Below are 21,090 nucleotides of genomic sequence, written 5' to 3'. Positions count from 1 at the left end.
GTGCATCTTGGCGCCTCACAGTTTGGCGGGCAGCAGCCTCCTTTGAAGAAGACCGCAGAGCCCACCTCACTGACAAAAGGCAAAGGAGGAAAAACCCAACACCCAACCCCAACCAACCAATTTTCCCTTGCAACCGCTGCAATCGTGTCTGCCTGTCCCGCATCGGACTGGTCAGCCACAAACGAGCCTGCAGCTGACGTGGACTTTTTACCCCCTCCATAAATCTTCGTCCGCGAAGCCAAGCCAAAGAACCGGCAAGCAGGGATGATCTGATTCCTGTGTGCCGATTCGCAAGTGTTCACACTGGCACTAACGTGTAGATTGGCAGTTAATTACTGGGATAAAGTGCCAGTGTGAATCGATTGCCATTCTTAGAACATGGATCCTAGCACTAATCAAAGGACTCTTGTCTGGTCCAATCAAGCTTGAAAGTAGATTAGTATCTATTCTTTGCTTTCTTATTGGACCGTCCACAAATTAACCCTGGTGCTTTGTACTTTTTTTTTAAATGAGCATTTTATATCATGTTGTGGCTTTTAATATCTGTACTCTAAGTGATTATGTGACAAGATAAATTCAGCATTAGTTCAAGTACAAACTTAAATCTATAACAGGCAACAAGTCTTTGTTTTCACATTCAAATTATACATGGAGCATTAAAATTAAAAGTGCTCCATTCCCTTAGAGGGTGGAAGTTGAGAAAATAACACACATCAACAGCCTAAAGAAAATTCAGCTCCTCTCAGTACAGAAATGCTTTCTCCATGGAGGGACCAGGCGAACATTTAAAAGCAAGACTGCACTGTGATTCACCAGCAGACATTGCAATGGCAAGGCAAGTTCACACAGCTCAGTTGGACACAAAGAAAGACATTGTTTGAAGAGTGGGGTGAGGGGAATATATCTGCATCACACCATCAACTAAACTGCTTTGTAGATAAGAAAACACCACGGGATGCAGAAAGAACCTCAGAGGCAGATTCAAAACTGAACACCACGTACTGGCAAAGCTACATGAGGTTGCTGGCAAAGCAGTGGCGAAGGAACCACGAACACTCAAAGTTTAGTTTGGAGCAGCTTATTTGGTTTGCTTTTCACAGACCACATTTCAGAATGCTCTGTATTAGTGAAGGACCACTATTGAGCTGCCATATTGGAAACATACACTTAAAAGAACGGAGGCTGGATGAACAGACCTGAATATCCAGGGAGGAAAACTAATCATAGAGAATGCTATCAAGAAAAACTGCCTCTCATTTTATAACTGCTTTTCCCAATCTAGTCTGTCCTGCAGAGATGGCAGCTGACAATCATTTTATTTCCTTAGATCTGAAATTAGAAAAACCTATTTGAAAAAAAAATGGAAGTGGAGATCCCATGAATAATTTTAGGAGGCATTTGGACAGACTATGGAGTTAATGGACAAAAGAGGCAGGAAAGCGGCAATGAACATGATTTGCTGACAAAGAGCATGTACAGGCACAAGGGTCCGAATGACCTCCTTTAGTGCTGCAAAGTTACTAAGCAAGTTTAGATGATCAGGAATGTGCCAGACTGTGTACAATTCAACAAGTTCACCAATGTTCTTGAAAGTTGAAGGTGACTGCAGTCTATCATTCAAGATTCCTTTATTGTCATGTAGTAGTACATTTCTTGGAATATTACACGCTTGACGTCCTGCTTTGCGGAAACTGCCAAAATGTTTGGCCTGGAAGTCAGCCTGAAGAAAACTGAGGTCCTCCATCAGCCAGCTCCCCACCATGACTACCAGCCCCCCCACATCTCCATCGGCCACACAAAACTCAAAACGGTCAACCAGTTTACCTATCTCGGCTGCACCATTTCATCAGATGCAAGGATCGACAATGAGATAGACAACAGACTCGCCAAGGCAAATAGCGCCTTTGGAAGACTACACAAAAGAGTCTGGAAAAACAACCAACTGAAAAACCTCACAAAGATAAGCGTATACAGAGCCGTTGTCATACCCACACTCCTGTTCGGCTCCGAATCATGGGTCCTCTACCGGCACCACCTACGGCTCCTAGAACGCTTCCACCAGCGTTGTCTCCGCTCCATCCTCAACATCCATTGGAGCGCTCACACCCCTAACGTCGAGGTACTCGAGATGGCAGAGGTCGACAGCATCGAGTCCACGCTGCTGAAGATCCAGCTGCGCTGGATGGGTCACGTCTCCAGAATGGAGGACCATCGCCTTCCCAAGATCGTATTATATGGCGAGCTCTCCACTGGCCACCGTGACAGAGGTGCACCAAAGAAAAGGTACAAGGACTGCCTAAAGAAATCTCTTGGTGCCTGCCACATTGACCACCGCCAGTGGGCTGATAACGCCTCAAACCGTGCATCTTGGCGCCTCACAGTTTGGCGGGCAGCAGCCTCCTTTGAAGAAGACCGCAGAGCCCACCTCACTGACAAAAGGCAAAGGAGGAAAAACCCAACACCCAACCCCAACCAACCAATTTTCCCTTGCAACCGCTGCAATCGTGTCTGCCTGTCCCGCATCGGACTGGTCAGCCACAAACGAGCCTGCAGCTGACGTGGACTTTTTACCCCCTCCATAAATCTTCGTCCGCGAAGCCAAGCCAAAGAAAGAACACAAAATTAAAGACCATCGCCTTCCCAAGATCGTGTTATATGGCGAGCTCTCCACTGGCCACCGAGACAGAGGTGCACCAAAGAAGAGGTACAAGGACTGCCTAAAGAAATCTCTTGGTGCCTGCCACATTGACCACCGCCAGTGGGCTGATCTCGTCTCCAACCGTGCATCTTGGCGCCTCACAGTTCGGCGGGCTGCAACCTCCTTTGAAGAAGACCGCAGAGCCCACCTCACTGACAAAAGACAAAGGAGGAAAAACCCAACACCCAACCCCAACCAGCCAATTTTCCCTTGCAACTGCTGCAACCGTGTCTGCCTGTCCCGCATCAGACTTGTCAGCCACAAACGAGCCTGCAGCTGACGTGGACATTACCCCTCCATAAATCTTTGTCCGCAAAGCCAAGCCAAAGAACACGAAAACACCTTCTGCCTGCCATAAGCCAGGCAGAGTCGCCAGTAGTGTCACTCAGCGCCCCTTACAATACGAGATAAAGAGCCCCTTCAGAGTCACTACATTCCCATGATGATACCTTGAAGGGCTCAGGTCCAAAATGTTGGTTATATATCTTTACCTCCCATGGACGCTGCAAGACCTGCTGAGTTCCTCCAGCATTTCTGTTTTTTTACTAGTCACAGTGTCTGCAGATTTTCATGGTTCATCCATGCATTCGCCACCAATACTCCCGCAGCCTCTGTAGCTGCACAGTCCCCTGCTTCCACCACCAACAATACAAGTCAAAAACATAAACTCAATGGACTTAGTGGTAAATGGAAAATTTAAGTTGAAATAAATTAATAAATCCAATGCATGAAGCTAGTCTCATCATAAAAGAACAGGATTATGGTAAGAACTCACCTGGTTCATTAATGTCCTTCAAGGAATGGAAACTTGCCTTCATATGTCTGGTACAAGGTTTCTCAAGGTGAAGGTTCATTTTATTGTCACATAATAGTATATTAAAAAAGTAATATACATGATATTAACTTTTGTCTGACATTAGGCAAACAAAGAGTCACCATGAGCATTGTTCGGCGATTGGACAAAGAGAAACAAAAGAGAGTCCCTTCAGAATCACTGAGTATCCATGGGTTCACCTCCAGCGCTCTCACAGCCTCTGCAGCCACACAGACTCATTCGATTTATTGACAACTCGAGCTCCAGATCCAAACCTCTGACACGATCAGCAAGCCTTCAGCGCTTGAGGCCCTTCGGGAGTCCTTTTTGCCCTCACTGATGCACTGCTGTGGTCACCATCCTGTAAGGTCACCTCCTTTGCATCTCCTTCTTAACTGGAGGGAGGGGGAGGCAGGGGTAGGGGCTTTCTCCCCGTTTGTGGTGCCCTGAGCTGGTCTGCTGCTCTCCCGAAGTCTTCAACCCCTCATGGCCGCTGCCGCCAATTTGGGCACCTCAAAAACTTCTACAGGTGTAACGTAGAGAATATCCTGCTGGTTGCATCACTCTCTGATATAGAGGTCCCAACACTCAGGACAAGAAAAAAAACTCAAGAAGGTTATTAACTTGGCCTGCGACATCACTCCATCAAGGAAGAGGTTGTGTTTTAATAAAGCAGACTCTATCTTCTAGGACCCCCACCACCCAGGCCATGTCCTCTTCACTGTGCTACCATCGAATAAAAAATACGGTTGTCCTAAAGAAGGACAACTCCTTCCCCACTGCCATCAGATTCCTGAATGATCAATGAACCAATGACACTGCCTGACTTTAGTCTTCGTGCACTATTTTTATTTATTTTTGTATGCTGGCTTATATGAATGTTTGCACTGAGATGTTGCTGGAAAACAACACATTTTGTGACTTGTTCATGACAATAAATTCTGATTGTGATTCATGATACCCTGGACCCAATGAAGTAGACTCTTAGCTGCCTGCTGAAATCACCGAATAGCTGATTTAGCTCTGAGGACATTTAGGGCTGACAGGCTTTTCAGCAACATCCACGCAACATGAAATGCCCTCAGATCAGCCAAATGCTCAGCACAGCATTGATAATCACAGTGGGGGCCTTTTCAACTCAGTAACAGTTGCCACAATGTTGGTTTAATGTTATAAAGCATGCAATGGAACTTTGCAAAGGCAATTGCAGAGAAATTTTAACACAATTCACATGACACAAGTTTGATCAAAAATTTGGGGTATTTTAGAAGCCTCTTAAAGGAGAGGGGTAGAATGGTGCAGGTTTAGGTTGGAACTTCTAAAGCTCAGGGTCTTGGAGGCAGAAGGCCACAGTCAGTGATTTGGAGGTGGTAAATTTCTCCGTGTGTTGAATGGTTGCGAGAGGTGGCTGAGAGAATATGGCATTGAAGAGGCTTTAACATAATGGAGGCATTGGCAGAGCATTAATGACGTATGAAAAGAATGCCAGTTGGCACGCAGTCAGTAAAACTCAATCTCACAGAGAGTCGACGAAAGATGGGACGTGAGCCAGGAGTACATTGAAACCATTGTTGCAACTAAACAAGATGACTGAGACCTTGGACTAAAATCAAGGTCCCTTGTGGCATGATCAGAAATAGGGTTTGGCTGGTTGACTGATCTACTACTTATCCAGAAATAATAGTGTTGATTATAAATGCTCAGCAGGTCAGCCAGTAAGTATGGAGAAAGAAACAGACAATGTTTTTGCTCAATAACCTTTCATCAGAACTGGTAAAGTCAGACATGCCCACCTAACTGAATACAGTAAAACCTCTGGTATCTGGCACCTATGGAGATTGGTAGATGCCGATAAGTGTACCTTATTGAAGAGTGAGCGCAGCAGGCTTGCAAATCTAAGCGGCAGATTCTGGCTTGTACAAATCTCCCAACTAAACAACACCTGAAACTCTCTCCTTCAAATGTTTCCTGCTTTCCACATTCATGTGGCTTCATCAGACTATCCACCTAATTATTACAGAGATTATGGTCAATCTTTAGGGCAGAGTACTGCACAGCCATTACATAGAAGTATCCCTTTGCTGAAATTGGAAGGATATTGTGCCAGATGATCTACATTTTCTACTAAAATGTAAGAACACAAGTATATTAAAACCCCTGTTATCCAGAATTTAAACAACTGGCAAAAAAATTGCTGAAAATAAATAGGTAAAAAATACGGAAGTTTAAAATTGGTGTGCCTCACTGTTAGTTCGTCAATCACACAACACTCAATCTCAAGCAACCGTAAAATTTGCTAATCTATCAATCCCCATTAATGCCGGATACCGGGGTTTTACTGTAGAAAGATTAAGCATTCCGGCCCCTCATCCTTGCTGTGCATTTCAATACAATGGCTGCTCTTTATCTAAACATCTATCCCCCTCTGTCTTGATGGAACTGAACAAAAAAGTGATTTACAAAGATTCACTATTGGTCATCTCTGTCCTGAATGATCAACTTTTTTTTGAGACAGTGACCCCTTTTCTAGACAACCCTGCAAAGGAACATCAATTCTGTCAGGCTTTTTTAAGAATTTTGTGTGTTTCAACAAGATCACCCTCATTCTTCTACAACTCAGCAAAGCATAAGCTTCATCAGATGACAAATTTGCCATTCCAGAAATCTTTCATGTACTCTCAGGCAAGTCAATCATTCTTGAAGTAGTGCACAATAAAACAAAAAAACCTGTAAGGAGTTTGTACATTCTCCCTGTGACTGTGTGGGTTTTCCCCAGGTGCTCTACCTCCCTTCCACACTTCACAAAACATACGGGAATTGTAAGTTGGTTGGTGTATTTGGACAGCACGAGCTAGTGGGCCTAAAGGGCTAGTTACCGTGCTGTATTTCTAAATTTTAAAAAAAGTGAAAAGTGTAAAAGACAAAAAGGAGAGTTAAAATAGGGCAAGGGCAGTATCACTTTATGAACAAGTGGTCCATTCAGAAGCCTGATAACATCTGGGAATAAACTGTCCTTGAATCTGGAGGCTCAGGTTTTCAAACTCACGCCTCTTCTGCCCGATGGGAGAGGGTGAAGGGAATGTGACTGGGGTGGAATGGTTCCTTTAACACATTGGTTGCTTTTTACAGGCAGCAGGAAATTTAGATGGAAGGGAGGCTAGTTTGCTATTGTGTGAATGAGTCTGGGCAGGTTGTATTGAAGGGAAAAGGATGAGAATAAAATAGAGAAGAATTAGTGTAAAATTGGGTGACTGATGGCAGCCAGGGACTGTTTCAAGGCTATGACTGTCAAATTCAACCTGGGTCACTTCATTACAGGAAGGATGCAGAGCTTTGGAGAGGGTGCAGGGGAGATTTACCATGATATTGCCTGGATTGGAGATTGTAAACAAGGTTGATAGAGCTGAGGGTTTTGACAGAGCTGGAGCAACGAAGGACGAGAGGTGACAATAGAGATATATATGTGATTAAGAGGGGCCTAGATAGGGAGCACAGCCAGCACTTTTTTCTGAGGTGGTAGTAGGAAACACTAGAGGTATTCAAGGTGAGTGGAAGAAAGTTGAGAGAATATGTCAGAGGCAAGTTTTCTTTTTAAACACAGAGGTAGGTGGATGTATGGAATGCCTTTCCGGGGGTGCTAGTACAATAGGGATATTTGAAAGACTCTTAGGTACGTGGATGCAAGATAGAGTATTCTAGGTGTGAGGTAGGGAAGATTAGATTGTAGTGGAGTATGTTCCATAGGCCAGCACAACATTGAGGGCTGAAGGGCCTGTACAATGCTGTAATGATATAAGTTCTACCCTGGTGCTCTGTTCTGATATGGTGTGGTGCACTATTCATTATTCTAAAAATATTTATAAATTGAAGACACGTACCTCACTCAAAGAGTTGATTGAAAAAATTAATGAATCAAAATTCGTCAATTGAGGAACATCTGTAAACAGGTTTAATTTTACTCACTTTTTATGCACTCATACCAAGACCTCACACAATGTTGTCATTCCCAGGTTCAGCCTGGAAGTACTTTCAGGCTGGGGAGAAATGTTTCTCTCCTCTTTGAAATCAAGCAAGCTACGAGTGCAGAAGAGTGATCTTCTGTGCAATGCAGCTGATCCCAAGTGGAGTGCTCAGGGCGAACAAACCTTTCATTCAGCTGCAGAGTGGGTGGGTTTTGCACTTCTGAGCTTGCCAGCTTGCCACAACTCTCTGCGCCTTCAGTGAACACTATTGGGCATGAGTGGAAATTCCCAACCAGAAACTCAACAACTTTCTGACGACACAAAATGTGAGGGCTGATGGCAGGGGCCTGAGTTAGAAGGAGAGACTGGGATTTCACTCCCTGGAGTGCAGAAGGCTAAGAGGGAGCCTAATGGACATTGATAAAATAATGAAGGGCAGAGATAAGGTAAATGGTTGCAGCCTTTTGTTCCCAGAGAAGGGGGAATCTAAGACTCGAGGGGATAGAGAGGGAAAAGATGTAAAAGGGACCTGAGTGCACCTTCTTCAAACAGATAGTGGTGGATTTATGGAATAAGCTGTCAGAGGAAGTGATAGAAACTGGTAAAATTGCAAAAAGACATTTAGAAAGGTATAGTATAAGTTCAAAAATCTGGGCTGCTCGGGGATTGGGTCGGTCTGGATTTTCCAGATTCTCGGGCAGTACTTTTAAAATTCAAATTTAAGGAGTAATAAAGAAGAGATGAACAGGTCAATTTTGTTCGATTATTCATTAGAAAATACAGCACACTATTTTTCAAACTGAGCAGTTTTAAAGAAAAATAAAGCGGTCACTTGTTGCAACTGTGCATCTGTGGCACTTATGCACACACACAAATGCCATGATAAATTGAAAAAGTTTGAGAGTTTTTGAAAAGTCCAGATCCTCAGGTAGTCCAGATTTATGGCATCGTTTGGACTTCTCACTGTACCTGGATAGGAAAGGTTTATAAGGATATGGGCAGAATGCAGGGAAATGGTAATAGCTTGGTTGTCATGGACAGCATGGGCTAAAAGACCTGTTTTCCTGCTCTGGAACTGCATTACACAAAGGCAGTGGTTCTCAACCTTTTTTTTAACCCTACACATAAGTAGTCTCTTACTATCCACACATCTATGGCATTGGATGTCATAGGTTCTTTGTGGGTCAGTAGGGGATTACTTAAGTTGGTATGTGAGTGGTAAAAAAGGTTGACCACCACTGCTCTATGAAAATTACACAGAGGAGATATCTTGACTAATACATTTACATAATTTTTTATTTGAAACCCTTGGGACCAGACACTTTTCGGAAATAGGAATTTTTCAGATAATAGAATAATAATAACTGCAGTACGTTAAGAAATTGGGCTGATTTCAGATACATGCAAAACAAAGACACACTCCAACTAGAAGGGAGTCTGGACAGGGGGGTTGGGTGGTGGGAGGAGGGGGTTTGCGGCCGCGCTAGACTTGGGGGGAGAGGTAAATGAAGTGAGATAAAAATAGACCATAAAATTACTAGCTCTAAGTCACAGCACTGGTGGGGGGGAAGGGCCGCATTGGGTTATCTTTTGTGCCAAATTCAAGCTTTGCAATGCAGACAACATTCATAGAAAAAATGTTTGGTTTTCGTAGGTTTCGGTTTTCAGAATTCCAAATAACAGGTTATTTACCTGTATCAGCTAACCAGCAAATTTAGGATAGAAAATGAAAAGGACACAAGAGACTAACAGAGGAAATGATAAATCAAATGAGACAATTTGGATTTGTACGTCCTGGAGTTCAGATTTACAAGATCTTGAGGGGGCTTGCTTGACAAGGTAGATATTGTAATAGTTCCATGACTGGGAGCAGTCACAAAATATTTAGTTACAAAATAAAGGACAGCTCACTTAAAAATGAGGTGGGAAGAATTTTTTTCTGACAGAGGGTCGTGAATCCCTGGAATTATATGCCCCACGAGTGTGATGTGGCCACATCATTAGATATATTTAAGATAGATATGTAAATAGTTGAAAGATCAAGGAATTGAGGGGTATGGGGAACTGGCATGGAAAGGTTGAGCCAAAATCACATTGAATGTTGAGGAAGGCTTGAGGGGCCTATCTTCTTGTGAATACTTTTACGACTCCTACTTAATGGGTTGCCAAATTAAAAATTGCAACATTTGGGAAGTAACTTTGTGGAACTGCTTCCAATAGAAACTGAGCTTTCAGAGTTTGCACTCACCCAGCTAGTCAACTGTTTGTCAAAGCAGTTATGGCATACAACAAACCTTGCCAAAGGATGCTAACAAGACCACTTGTTCTAGTGACAGCCAAATTTGGACTAAAGATCACATAGTTATCTTATAGGGTAAACCCCAAACCATAGTCCAAAATGGCAAGGAAGAAACACCTTCCTTCCAAAGGGTGGAATTCACATGTAAAGATGTTATCAAGGGGAACCTTACTGAACAAATGAGGGTGGGAGGAACAGGAGCTTAGATCAAGAGGGCAAGATGAATTGGGGTGGATTTATATGCAATACAAATGAACTCTGACATCGGATTTCCTCCCAATGCTCTGAGAATTCCAAAATGCTTCCAGAATGATCAGTAACCAGGGAACACAGAGCTAAAGTACAAGGGCCACCAGAAAGAGGGCTTTTACCTTTACATTCTGACATGCTACCTGAATAGTGACTTTCAAAAGAAAATTAGAAAATGATCCAAAGGTAAACAAAGTTTGAGGCATTATATCATACCCACTGATTTTCTCCCACTCACACTGCTCGACCTGACGAGTTCTTCAGGCACATTTATTGCTCCCAATTCTGCAAGCTCCTTTGTGCTTCCATTGAACAATCAGACTAAGAAATGTGACACCCCCTCTGCCCACACCAGTATTTGGTACACGCAACCATTATGAAAATTTAAAAACCCACAATGCAGAAGTTTCATCTCAGGACTGAAGTGTCATTGAAATGGAGCATAAAAAATTGTGTTTAAATACAAGCACCTTAGGTGATTACTGTTTGATATCATTCCAAAATATATTGGAATGAGTGCAAACCTTTCACACCAAGAGGCGGCTGTCAGGCAACGATCATCACCAAATAGTGTTCACAGATTAATGTTAATGACACTCTCACGCAATCAAAAAGCTATTTGAAGTTCTGCAGCCCTCACCCCTGTGGCATAGCTCTTGATAAATTAAGATATCCTTAACCAGAAGGAATGTGCAAAATCCTACAAGGAATTTGAAGTTTGTAACAAAATGCTTAATGCAATTATGTGATAAAACTGGCGCTCTGAATGGCTCTCAGAGATCGTGAATAATCACATTGACAAAACTACCAAGTTCAGAGACTGTGTTACATACACAAAACATAGGAAGGAGTTGCGAATTACGAAAGAGACCATGATTTTAAAAAATTATGATACTAAAAGGATGACAGAACATATCAATTTCCGGATGCTCCTCCAAGCAAACTTAAAAAGAATTTGTGTGAAGTTAGCACCCCTGTGTCTCTGTCTAATAATTCATAGCGGAGAGCACCAAGTTCCTTGGAGTTCATTTAACTAGTGACCTATGGTGGACACGCAACATCTCCTCACTTGTCAGGAAGGCACAACAGTGACTACATTTCCTGACAAGACTGAAGCGGGCAAGGGTACTGGCCATCATTGTGTCAACCTACTACAGGAGCTCAATTGAGAGCGTCCTGGCTGGCGGTATTATTGCTGCAGAGAAGTGGATCGGAGGTCAATCCATAAGTCCACTGGAGTCTCCTCCACCTCCCCCACCCCGCCCGCCCCCCCTCCCCCCATAGATGTGATCTCCCAGGATCATTGTTGGAAGAGGGTGCACAAAATCATTGAGGACCCCTTCTTGCCTGCGCACAGCATCTTTCAGCTACTCCTATCGGGTAAGAGATACAGGAGTTTCAGATCAGAGCCAGAAGGAACAGGTTCTTCTCACGGGCAGCGAGAATGCTGAACGACCAAAGGAACTGTTCACAATAACCATCCAATACTTTCATATTCATCAAACAATATTTATTTATTTCTGTAAATGAACATTTGTCTTGCATATATATTGTTTGTTTATATGTGTGTTATGTCTGGCAGTGTGTCTGCAGGTTTTGCACTGAGGACCGGAGAACACTGTTTCGCCAGGTTGTACTTGTGCAATCAGATGACAATTAACTTGACTTAAATTAAGCTTAGTCAGAATTTAATGTTTAATTTTCAAATTTTTACTACACTTTACTTGAAACAGTGAGATTATAAAACATAGCCCTGTTTACTATTTATAGAATAAATGGAGATGCAGAACTTGAATGGATTTTAATTTCTTCACTGAAATTTATCGGGGAAAATTTTAATTTTTATTTACATATGTTAACTCATAGTCTCAGAAATGCTGGAGGAATTCAGCAATCATGGCAGTGCCAATAGGAGATAAAGTTATATAAATTTTTTAAAGACTGAAACTTCGGTTATATATCTTTACCTCCATGGATGTTTCAAGACCTGCTGGGCTCCTCCAGCATCTGTTTTTCCTACAATCACAGTATGCAGTGAACTAGGATTCACTGGTAGGGTGTGGTGCTGATGCCTGACTCTGCCCCCATCTGCTCACATATAACCTTGGTTTTCTACCTAAACCCAGAGCCCTTCTGAAGACTACTGAGAAACCCTACCCTTAGTTATAAACTAATAAAAGCGTTTGTTCTCCATCCAGTCATGAGAGCTTTTATTCATTCGATAGTGGCTGCAGACTTTTGTGTTTCACCCCAAAGACTTACACAGGGGATTTTAGGGTACATAAAGTCGTGTGATCAAGTGCCATTTCACATAAACCAACTTGCTTAACAACACTGATCTAATGTTTCAACCGAGCATTGAATTTTCATCAGTACAGAGCATCATTCAATCATCGACTTTACTGCTCAAAGTTTGATGTGATTGGTAATTTTAACAAGGCACCTTTTTTTTTTTAGTGTCAATGTTGTCGATCCTTGTGCTTTTTGGTGCTCGGAATCTGGCAGCCTAGGCCCCATCAACAAATTTGGAAGCAAACCTCCCTTTCATTCACCTGTACTACATCATTTGGGAATGTTCTACTTCACCCCAGAAGCTAAATGAGTGAAGCAGATGTGTTTACATTCTGCAGAGTTGTGTACCGACAATGGGCTGAAAAGAAATTGTTACCTTTGAGTTAATGCTTGCGATGGTGAACGATGGAGTTCATGGGACTGAATTGGACAGAAGAATAACTAGATCACTGACCCAGCAGCTGTGGAACATGGTGCCAAATCCCCTGTAGGAACACTGATGGCTACAAGGTGTCCCTTATTCCCATGACAGAGCCTGGTCCTCAACTTCTGTCCCACCAACCTCCACATTCACTTGATTGTCCTTCACTATTAACTGACAATAAGTTGCCACTAAAAGTCATATTTTCTCCTCCCCTGCCTGGTCTCAGCTCCTATATCTCCAAAACCACTCTCCCTTCAGGGCAATTTCCTATGTTGCTATCTGGAGGATTATCCAACAGGTTGGATGGGGAAACTGATCCACACAAAGGAATTTCTATGTGCTTGCTCCTGGATGGTCATCTGACCAGCCGTGAAGGAGGCAGGAGAAAAATCATTTCCTCATGTCAGTCAAGGTTAGATCCACCCAGAGGTAAGACTGTCATGTAATTGGTTTGCCTAGGTCAGGTGGCCACACCTGGGATGGCCCCTCTAGCCAGCTGCAGCATAAAGCCCACCACATGGAGCAGATCACTCTCTTGTTCCCTTGAGTCATCCTTGAGTGGGCCACAAGCAATTCTGGAAGAGCGACAGTGAAGGATCCGATCCAGGTTATGAGTCACAGACCAGTTGTGCAGTGAATGCCTGTACAGGGTGGGGGCTATGGTGAGATATACACCTGTTATAGTTGTAATTAGACTACTGTTCCTCTGTCAAGTAGTATATGGTGACTGTGTATTGTAGACTGGTGGTAGGTATTGTTGCATATCCCTAGCGTTCTATCAAGAGTTGTGAGTATCTTTAACCAGTGTCCGATGTGCGTGATTTGTGAACACAGCTTGGGGGGGAGGGGAGGAGATGTGAGTGTGTGCGTACACCGTGATGCAAATTCCCCACATGTAAATAAAAATCAACATTTTCTACTAATACAATCCAGAACTTTTAATCTTTGAACCCGTCGAACCTATTCTCACATGTGTTAATGCAATAGCTGTTCTTTTTTGATTCCTTTGCACCTTCCAGGGAGCCGATAGTCCTTGAGGTGTTGCAACTCACTGCTATTCTTTTTCCAATGTTCTGTACTGCATTTGGTGCTCCTTGTGTAACGTGTCCACTGTATGGTGGAGCACTGTCGTTCAGTTTGCAAGGTCCAGCTAGAGGTTTGAGCTCCCATTTTAATTTTCCAGCTCACTCCCACTCTAACTGATCCAACTGTGGCTTCTTGGATGGTTCCAACATCTTTCTTCTTTGGCTTGGCTTCGCGGACGAAGATTTATGGAGGGGGTAAATGTCCACGTCAGCTGCAGGCTCGTTTGTGGCTGACAAGTCCGATGCGGGACAGGCAGACACAGTTGCAGCGGTTGCAGGGGAAAATTGGTTGGTTGGGGTTGGGTGTTGGGTTTTTCCTCCTTTGCCTTTTGTCAGTGAGGTGGGCTCTGCGGTCTTCTTCAAAGGAGGTTGCTGCCCGTCAAACTGTGAGGCGCCAAGATGCACAGTTTGAGGCGATATCAGCCCACTGGCGGTGGTCAATGTGGCAGGCACCAAGAGATTTTTTTAGGCAGTCCTTGTACCTTTTCTTTGGTGCACCTCTGTCACGGTGGCCAGTGGAGAGCTCGCCATAGAACACGATCTTGGGAAGGCGATGGTCCTCCACTCTGGAGACGTGACCCACCCAGCGCAGCTGGATCTTCAGCAGTGTGGACTCGATGCTGTCGACCTCTGCCATCTCGAGTACTTCGACGTTAGGGATGAAAGCGCTCCAATGAATGTTGAGGATGGAGCGGAGACAACGCTGGTGGAAGCGTTCTAGGAGCCGTAGGTGATGCCGGTAGAGGACCCAAGATTCGGAGCCGAACAGGAGTGTGGGTATGACAACGGCTCTGTATACGCTTATCTTTGTGAGGTTTTTCAGTTGGTTGTTTTTCCAGACTCTTTTGTGTAGTCTTCCAAAGGCGCTATTTGCCTTGGCGAGTCTGTTGTCTATCTCGTTGTCGATCCTTGCATCTGATGAAATGGTGCAGCCGAGATAGGTAAACTGGTTGACCGTTTTGAGTTTTGTATGCCCGATGGAGATGTGGGGGGGCTGTTAGACATGGTGGGGAGCTGGCTGATGGAGGACCTCAGTTTTCTTCAGGCTGACTTCCAGGCAAACATTTTGGCAGTTTCCGCAAAACAGGACGTCAAGCGCTGAAGAGCTGGCTCTGAATGGGCAACTAAAGCGGCATCGTCTGCAAAGAGTAGGTCTCTCTCACTCTTCTACCATAAGAACTCTGGACACACCCTATCCAAAATATCCCTTTTCTCCATCCTGTCCCCCAGTCCTCTGCCACTTAAAACTGACAAATTTTAAAATTTAGACATACAGCACTGTAACAAGCCCTTCCAGCCCACGAGCCCATGCCACCCAAATACCTTAATTAACCTACAACCCCTGTACGCATTTGAACAGTGGGAGGAAACCTGAGCACCCAGAGGAAATACACAGAATGGAGAGAACATACAAACTCCTTAAAGACAGAGCCAGATTTGAACCCAGTCGCTGGCTCTGTAATAGGATGTGCTAACTATGCCGCCCTTATTTTCCTTCTTTCTAAAGAAGGGTCTTCTACCCACAATATTTCTATTTCCACATATGCTGATCATTTCCAGAACATTCAATTCAGATCTGCAGCATCAATATTTTCCTGACTTTCAGAATTATTTGGGGTTAACAGCCAGTGGTGGATTAACTACCACCCACCCCTAGGCTGAGCTTTAGTAAGGCCCCCACCCCCAGCCTTGCCCCGCCATGGGCCCGAGCTACGCCCTGCACCCCTCGCTCCCAGCAAGGGCTTGGACATCCAGGCGCCACTCGCTACTGGCCTTTCATTAAGTAGTATTGGCCTCTGGTCTTACACCACCGGCCACGTACCCCTCATGTTGATCACTTACTACTGCAGGTGACAGGCTGGACACCGGTATTTCAGAGACCCCCCTCCTCACACACGCCACAAATCTTTATGCCGTAGCCAACTCAAACCACCACGTGCATCACAGTCAGTGATGCAGTGCCAAGCCTGGCCCACACTCACTGGCTTCACCTGTTCAGTAAGTGTGAAACACTAAACTGAGCCCATAGAGATGCTGCATGACCTGCTCCAGAACATTCGTTTTTTTGCACTACAATCACAGTGACTGGAGTTACGGGCAAGGTAAACACAATCTTGCGGGGAGTCGCGGCTGCAGTACAAACTCCCTAAAAGCATTACCTGTTTACTTCTAAGTGTTTATGTGTATGGAACCTAATTTAGATAACAAAATAGCATTGTCTCCGCTCCATCCTCAACATTCATTGGAGCGACTTCATCACCAACATCGAAGTACTCGAGATGGCAGAGGCCGACAGCATCGAATCCACGCTGCTGAAGATCCAACTGCGCTGGGTAGGTCACGTCTCCAGAATGGAGGACCATTGCCTTCCCAAGATCGTGTTCTATGGCGAGCTCTCCACTGGCCACCGAGACAGAGGTGCACCAAAGAGGTACAAGGACTGCCTAAAGAAATCTCTTGGTGCCTGCCACATTGACCACCGCCAGTGGGCTGATATCGCCTCAAACCGTGCATCTTGGCGCCTCACAGTTCGGCGGGCAGCAACCTCCTTGGAAGAAGACCGCAGAGCCCACCTCACTGACGAAAGGCAAAGGAGGAAAAACCCAACAACCAACCCCAACCAACCAATTTTCTCTTGCAACCGCTGCAACCGTGTCTGCCATCCCGCATCGGACTTGTCAGCCACAAACGAGCCTGCAGCTGACGTGGACATTACCCCTCCATAAATCTTCGTCCGCGAAGCCAAGCCAAAGAAAGAAGACTTGTAATATTCCAGATACGAAAATAATATATGCAAAAGTACTAAAGTATCTCGGGCCCCCTTAAGTTTTGGGGCGCTAGACTTCAGCCTACTCAGCCTAATGCTAAATCTGCCACTGTTAAAAGGTGCATCCCTCCTTATGATGGTTCCAACTTATGATTTTTTGAAGTTACGATGGTACAATAATGTGACTGTTGTTATTTACTTTCATGTAATATGCTAAAGTAAGGTTAATAGCAAGCATTGTTTATTTTTCCATTAAACATTGATAATTCCTCTACGATAAGGTGAATTATTTGTAGCCTCCTTGTTCAATCACTTCTTTTAGTACAGTCAGAAAGCTTGAAGGGAGTGATGCAACACTGTTGGGAGAGAGTGGGGCAGTGGGATCAGTGTGGGGACTGATATAGTGCTGCAAGGGGAGAGTTGCCCAATGGGATCAGTGTAGGGACTGATACAGGGCTGTTGGGAGAGAGTGGGGCAGTGGGATCAGTGTGGGGACCGATAAAGCACTGTAAGGGGAGGGCTGCCCAATGGGATCAGTGTAGGGACTGATACAGGGCTGTTGGGAGAGAGTGGGGCAGTGGGATCAGTGTGAGGACTGATACAGTGCTGTAAGGGGAGAGTTGCCCAATGGGATCATTGTGGGAACTGATACAGGACTGTCAGGAGAAAGTGGGGCAGTGGGATCAGTGTGGGGACCAATACAGCACTGTAAGGGGAGGGCTGCCCAATGGGATCAGTGTAAGGACTGATACAGTGCTGTTGGGAGAGGGCTGGGCAGCGGGATCAGTGTGGGGACTGATGCAGCGCTGTCGGGAAAGAGTGAAGTAGTGGGATCAGTGTGAGCACTGATGCAGAGCTGTTGGGGGAGAGTTGCACAGTGGAATCAGTGTTGGGAATGATAAAGAGCCGAGGGGTGAGTGGGACAGTGGGGTCCATGTAGGGAGTGATTCAGGGCTGTTGGGAGACAGCAGGGCAGTGGAATTAGTATAGGACTGATACAGGGCTGTCAGGAGAAAGCGAGGCAGTGGGATCAGTGTGGGGCCTGATACAGCGCTGTTGGGCAGTGGGAGGAGTGTTGGGAATGATAAGTGGCTGTGGGAAGAGAGCGGGGCAGTGAGATTAGTGCGGGGACTGGTACATTACTATCGGCACTATACAACACAATTTTTTTTGACTTACAACGGGTTTGCCGGAAGTTGAGGAGCACAGGGTTCAGTTGACTAACGACTAGAGCACTCAGCATTTCTCAAAATCATAGAAGCACACAAGGAAACCATTCAGTCCACCTTGCCCCTATTGACTCTTTCCAGTTTGCCCTTGCCTGACTGCGCCCAGTCCTGTGGCCCAGAAAGTCTTCCCACTTTTCAGATGGTTATCCTTTTGAAAGCTCGCATGAATGCAGTCCAGCTCATCATATGAAAACAGTTCTCATCGCTTGCCAATTCTGCCTCCCATTCCAATGGGTCAAAACAAACTTCCAACCTGCAGGACGGGCTCCCAACATGGAGCAAATTATCTCAATGTCTTATGTCAAATATTTCCTGGATTCATCATACACTGGGGCAACTGGTTCTCATGAAATGGGTAATCTCCAGTATCTTGTGATTTTTTTTAACATGCCCATTAAATATCAGTAGGAAAAATCTTCCAGATGTTACAGTATTGCTAACTTACCCCCATTACTTTACCGCGTTGCTCCAGGTCCTCCCACATGGAGTGCACAATATACTTGCACATATACTTGCCCTCTCGACCTTCCTGCTTCATGCGCACCAGAGACATCCTGCAAGTACAAAAGCAAAGCTGAACTCACTGTCACAAATCTCCCTCTCCAATGTTTCCGCATTTGCAGCTAACTGCTATTTCAGCAAACATTTCACGCTGGTCTGGGTGAAGGATTTCACTGGCAAAGGTTGTCACTGCTTCCATTTACATTGCATCTCAACAGTACAGCAACCCCTACCCCTCTCCCCACCCTTAGGGTGCTTCAATAATTGTCATCAAGCAGAATCTGGCTTGGTCATTTGAAGCAAGATGCTGAAGGCTATCGTCGAACCAAGGAAGGAAACGTGGTGGCTAAATTGTGCTTGATGACTTCCCATTCAACATGGTTACTTGCCCATTGTTTGCAAAAAAATTATTTGTAAATGCTCCTATTTCTGCCTTAGGGGACAGTCACAAGATTTGGGTAGTAAATTTTGGACAGGGATGAGGAGGAACTGCTTTTCCCAGAGGGTGGTGAATCTGTGGAATTTGCTGCCCATTGAAGCAGTGGCGACAACCTCAGTAAATACATTTAAACAAGGTTGGACAGTTTTCTACACAGCAGGGGAACTAAGGGATGTAGGGAAAAGGCAAGTAGGTGAAGATGAGCCCATTATCAGATCAGTCGTGATCTCATTGAATGGCCGAGCAGGGTCGACGGGCCAGACGGCCGACTCCTGCTCCTATTTCTTAAGCTCTTTCCTATCCTCAGTCTTCTCTCCACATCTGAGCTTTAGTTCAAACCTTCTTTTGTTTTCTCCTTCCCATGATCTTCAAAACAATTATGAGTGCAAGTTTGAAACTCATTAATGTAGCTGATGATTTAAATTCAATTTAACTAGATCATGAAGGGAAAAAGCCAGTCATACCTACAGTGATTAATAAACTACCGGAGAGCTGTAATATCCATCTGCCTTACTGATGACCTTCAGGGAGGTCATAGGCCTGTCCTCTTTTAGCTGGTCTGGCCTATATGTGACTCCAGACTCACCATGTGAATAACTCTCAAATATTTTCCTCACCTTGTGCAATGTACAGTTCAAATCTCCATAAGGGTGACGAGGGGAAGAGAGAAGTATATGGAAGGATTTGAGAAGAAAGAGTAAGATTTGCATGTCACATGGACAACGCCCAGTTCAGATTGTGTGGAAATGAGGAAAGCTTGAAGAGCATTGTTGACCAAACAAGTGGAAATTATGTCAGAATGTAGATCGAGAATCTAGTTGGGTGGGGCCAGAATAATCTTGCTCTCCACATCACCATGGAGCTTATTAAACTTAAAGAAGGAGAAGAGGGACCACACACCTGTAGACATTGATGGGACAGAGAGGGAGAGGGTTAGTAGCTGCAAGTTGCTGTAAAAGCATTTCTCTGAAGATCTCTCCTGGAGCCAGCACATTGAGGCAACCATGAAGAAGGGATGCCAATGCCAGCACTATCTAAGCTATCCACGGAGATTTCGTATGTTGTCGAAACAAACTTCTGCAGGTGCACTGTAGAAAGTATATGGACTGGTTGCATCACAGGCTGGTTTGGTCATTTGAGTGCCCAGGAACACAGAAGGTAGCAAACATAGCCAGGTCCATCAAAGGTTCCAACCTCCAATCCACTAAAAATGCCTATGTGAGGCATTGCCCAAAAGAAGCAACCAACATCATAAAGGACTCCCATCACCCTGGATGCCTCTACTCACTGCTACCTTTAAGCAGAAGGTACAGACACCAATAGTCCAGCACTTTCAGATTCAAGGACAGTTCCTTCCAATACCTATTAGTCTCATCCCCCTACGCTAAATAAACTACGACACCAAAAATAATAACTATCTGCACTTTGGTAATTGTGAATATTTATGATCTTTTGTACTTATTACGTTAATTTTTAAATGAAGTACCTGTTCAGATGAATATGTGTGACAATAACTCATTACTCATTCATGGGTGAGCTAACAGATATCCTTAAGTATATTAATGGGTTCAAAAGGGATACATTTCCACTTGTGTGATTTAACAATGGAGTTCTGAATAACAAGAAACTCAGTAATTAACCCAATTTAGAAAAAGCTTTATTACTTATAGATTGCAAGTTCTCACAAGGAGAACTTGGGGCGGAGGCAGTCATTGGGTGTGTTTAAGGCAGAGAGTAGTTGTGGAGACGAAGTTGTTGGGAGTATTTAAGGCAGAGAATGGCTGCAGAGGCCAAGTCGCTGTGTATTTAAGGCAAAGACTGATAGGTACAGGTCGAATACCCCTTATCCGAAGATCCAAAAACCAATTTTTTTTTAGTGGCAACAAAATGTCACAAGTGGGGAAAAAAAAATCAATACCTGACTTCCCCATTTGGGGCTCTGACACTCTGGTGGCATCATTTGATTACAGCAATAGTTTTAAGAAATACAATTTTTTTTTCTGGCCGGGAAGATGCCAAACAGAGCTGTGTCCAAGTCTTTAGCTTTGGCTACAGTTGGAATTGGTGTCAGCAATTCCATACTCAATATCGGGTGCAGTGCCATCCACATTGAAGAAGTTGCCTCAGGCTCCCGGGCAGGAGTGGGGACCATAGTCGGGGACAGGTAGCAGGGAGGTGTTGGGGATCAGCGGCGGCGGAGGGGAGGTGATCTTCTTTTGTAAGCAGAGATCAAGTTTTTTGTTAAGTACTAAACATTATTTCATGTGAATTTTCCACTTGTGGTGTCATGTTGGAGCTCAAGAACCCTGCCATTGTTTGTTCTTGAAGTTT

The 21,090-nt window shown here is 44.5% G+C and overlaps 1 protein-coding gene across 1 annotated transcript in view; it reads right to left on the bottom strand.

The window, feature by feature from the left end:
* The window catches only part of uqcc1 (ubiquinol-cytochrome c reductase complex assembly factor 1), a 118,918-nt gene that overhangs the window by 41,863 nt on the left and 55,965 nt on the right, over positions 1-21,090 (bottom strand). The window contains exon 6 of the mRNA XM_069884399.1: positions 18,265-18,373. Coding sequence (XP_069740500.1) covers positions 18,265-18,373 — 109 coding nt within the window. The remainder of the gene's footprint in view (positions 1-18,264; positions 18,374-21,090) is intronic.

This window comes from Narcine bancroftii, chromosome 6, assembly GCF_036971445.1.
Source record: "Narcine bancroftii isolate sNarBan1 chromosome 6, sNarBan1.hap1, whole genome shotgun sequence".
NCBI lineage: Eukaryota > Metazoa > Chordata > Chondrichthyes > Torpediniformes > Narcinidae > Narcine > Narcine bancroftii.
This window is presented reverse-complemented; position numbering and strand designations above follow the sequence as displayed.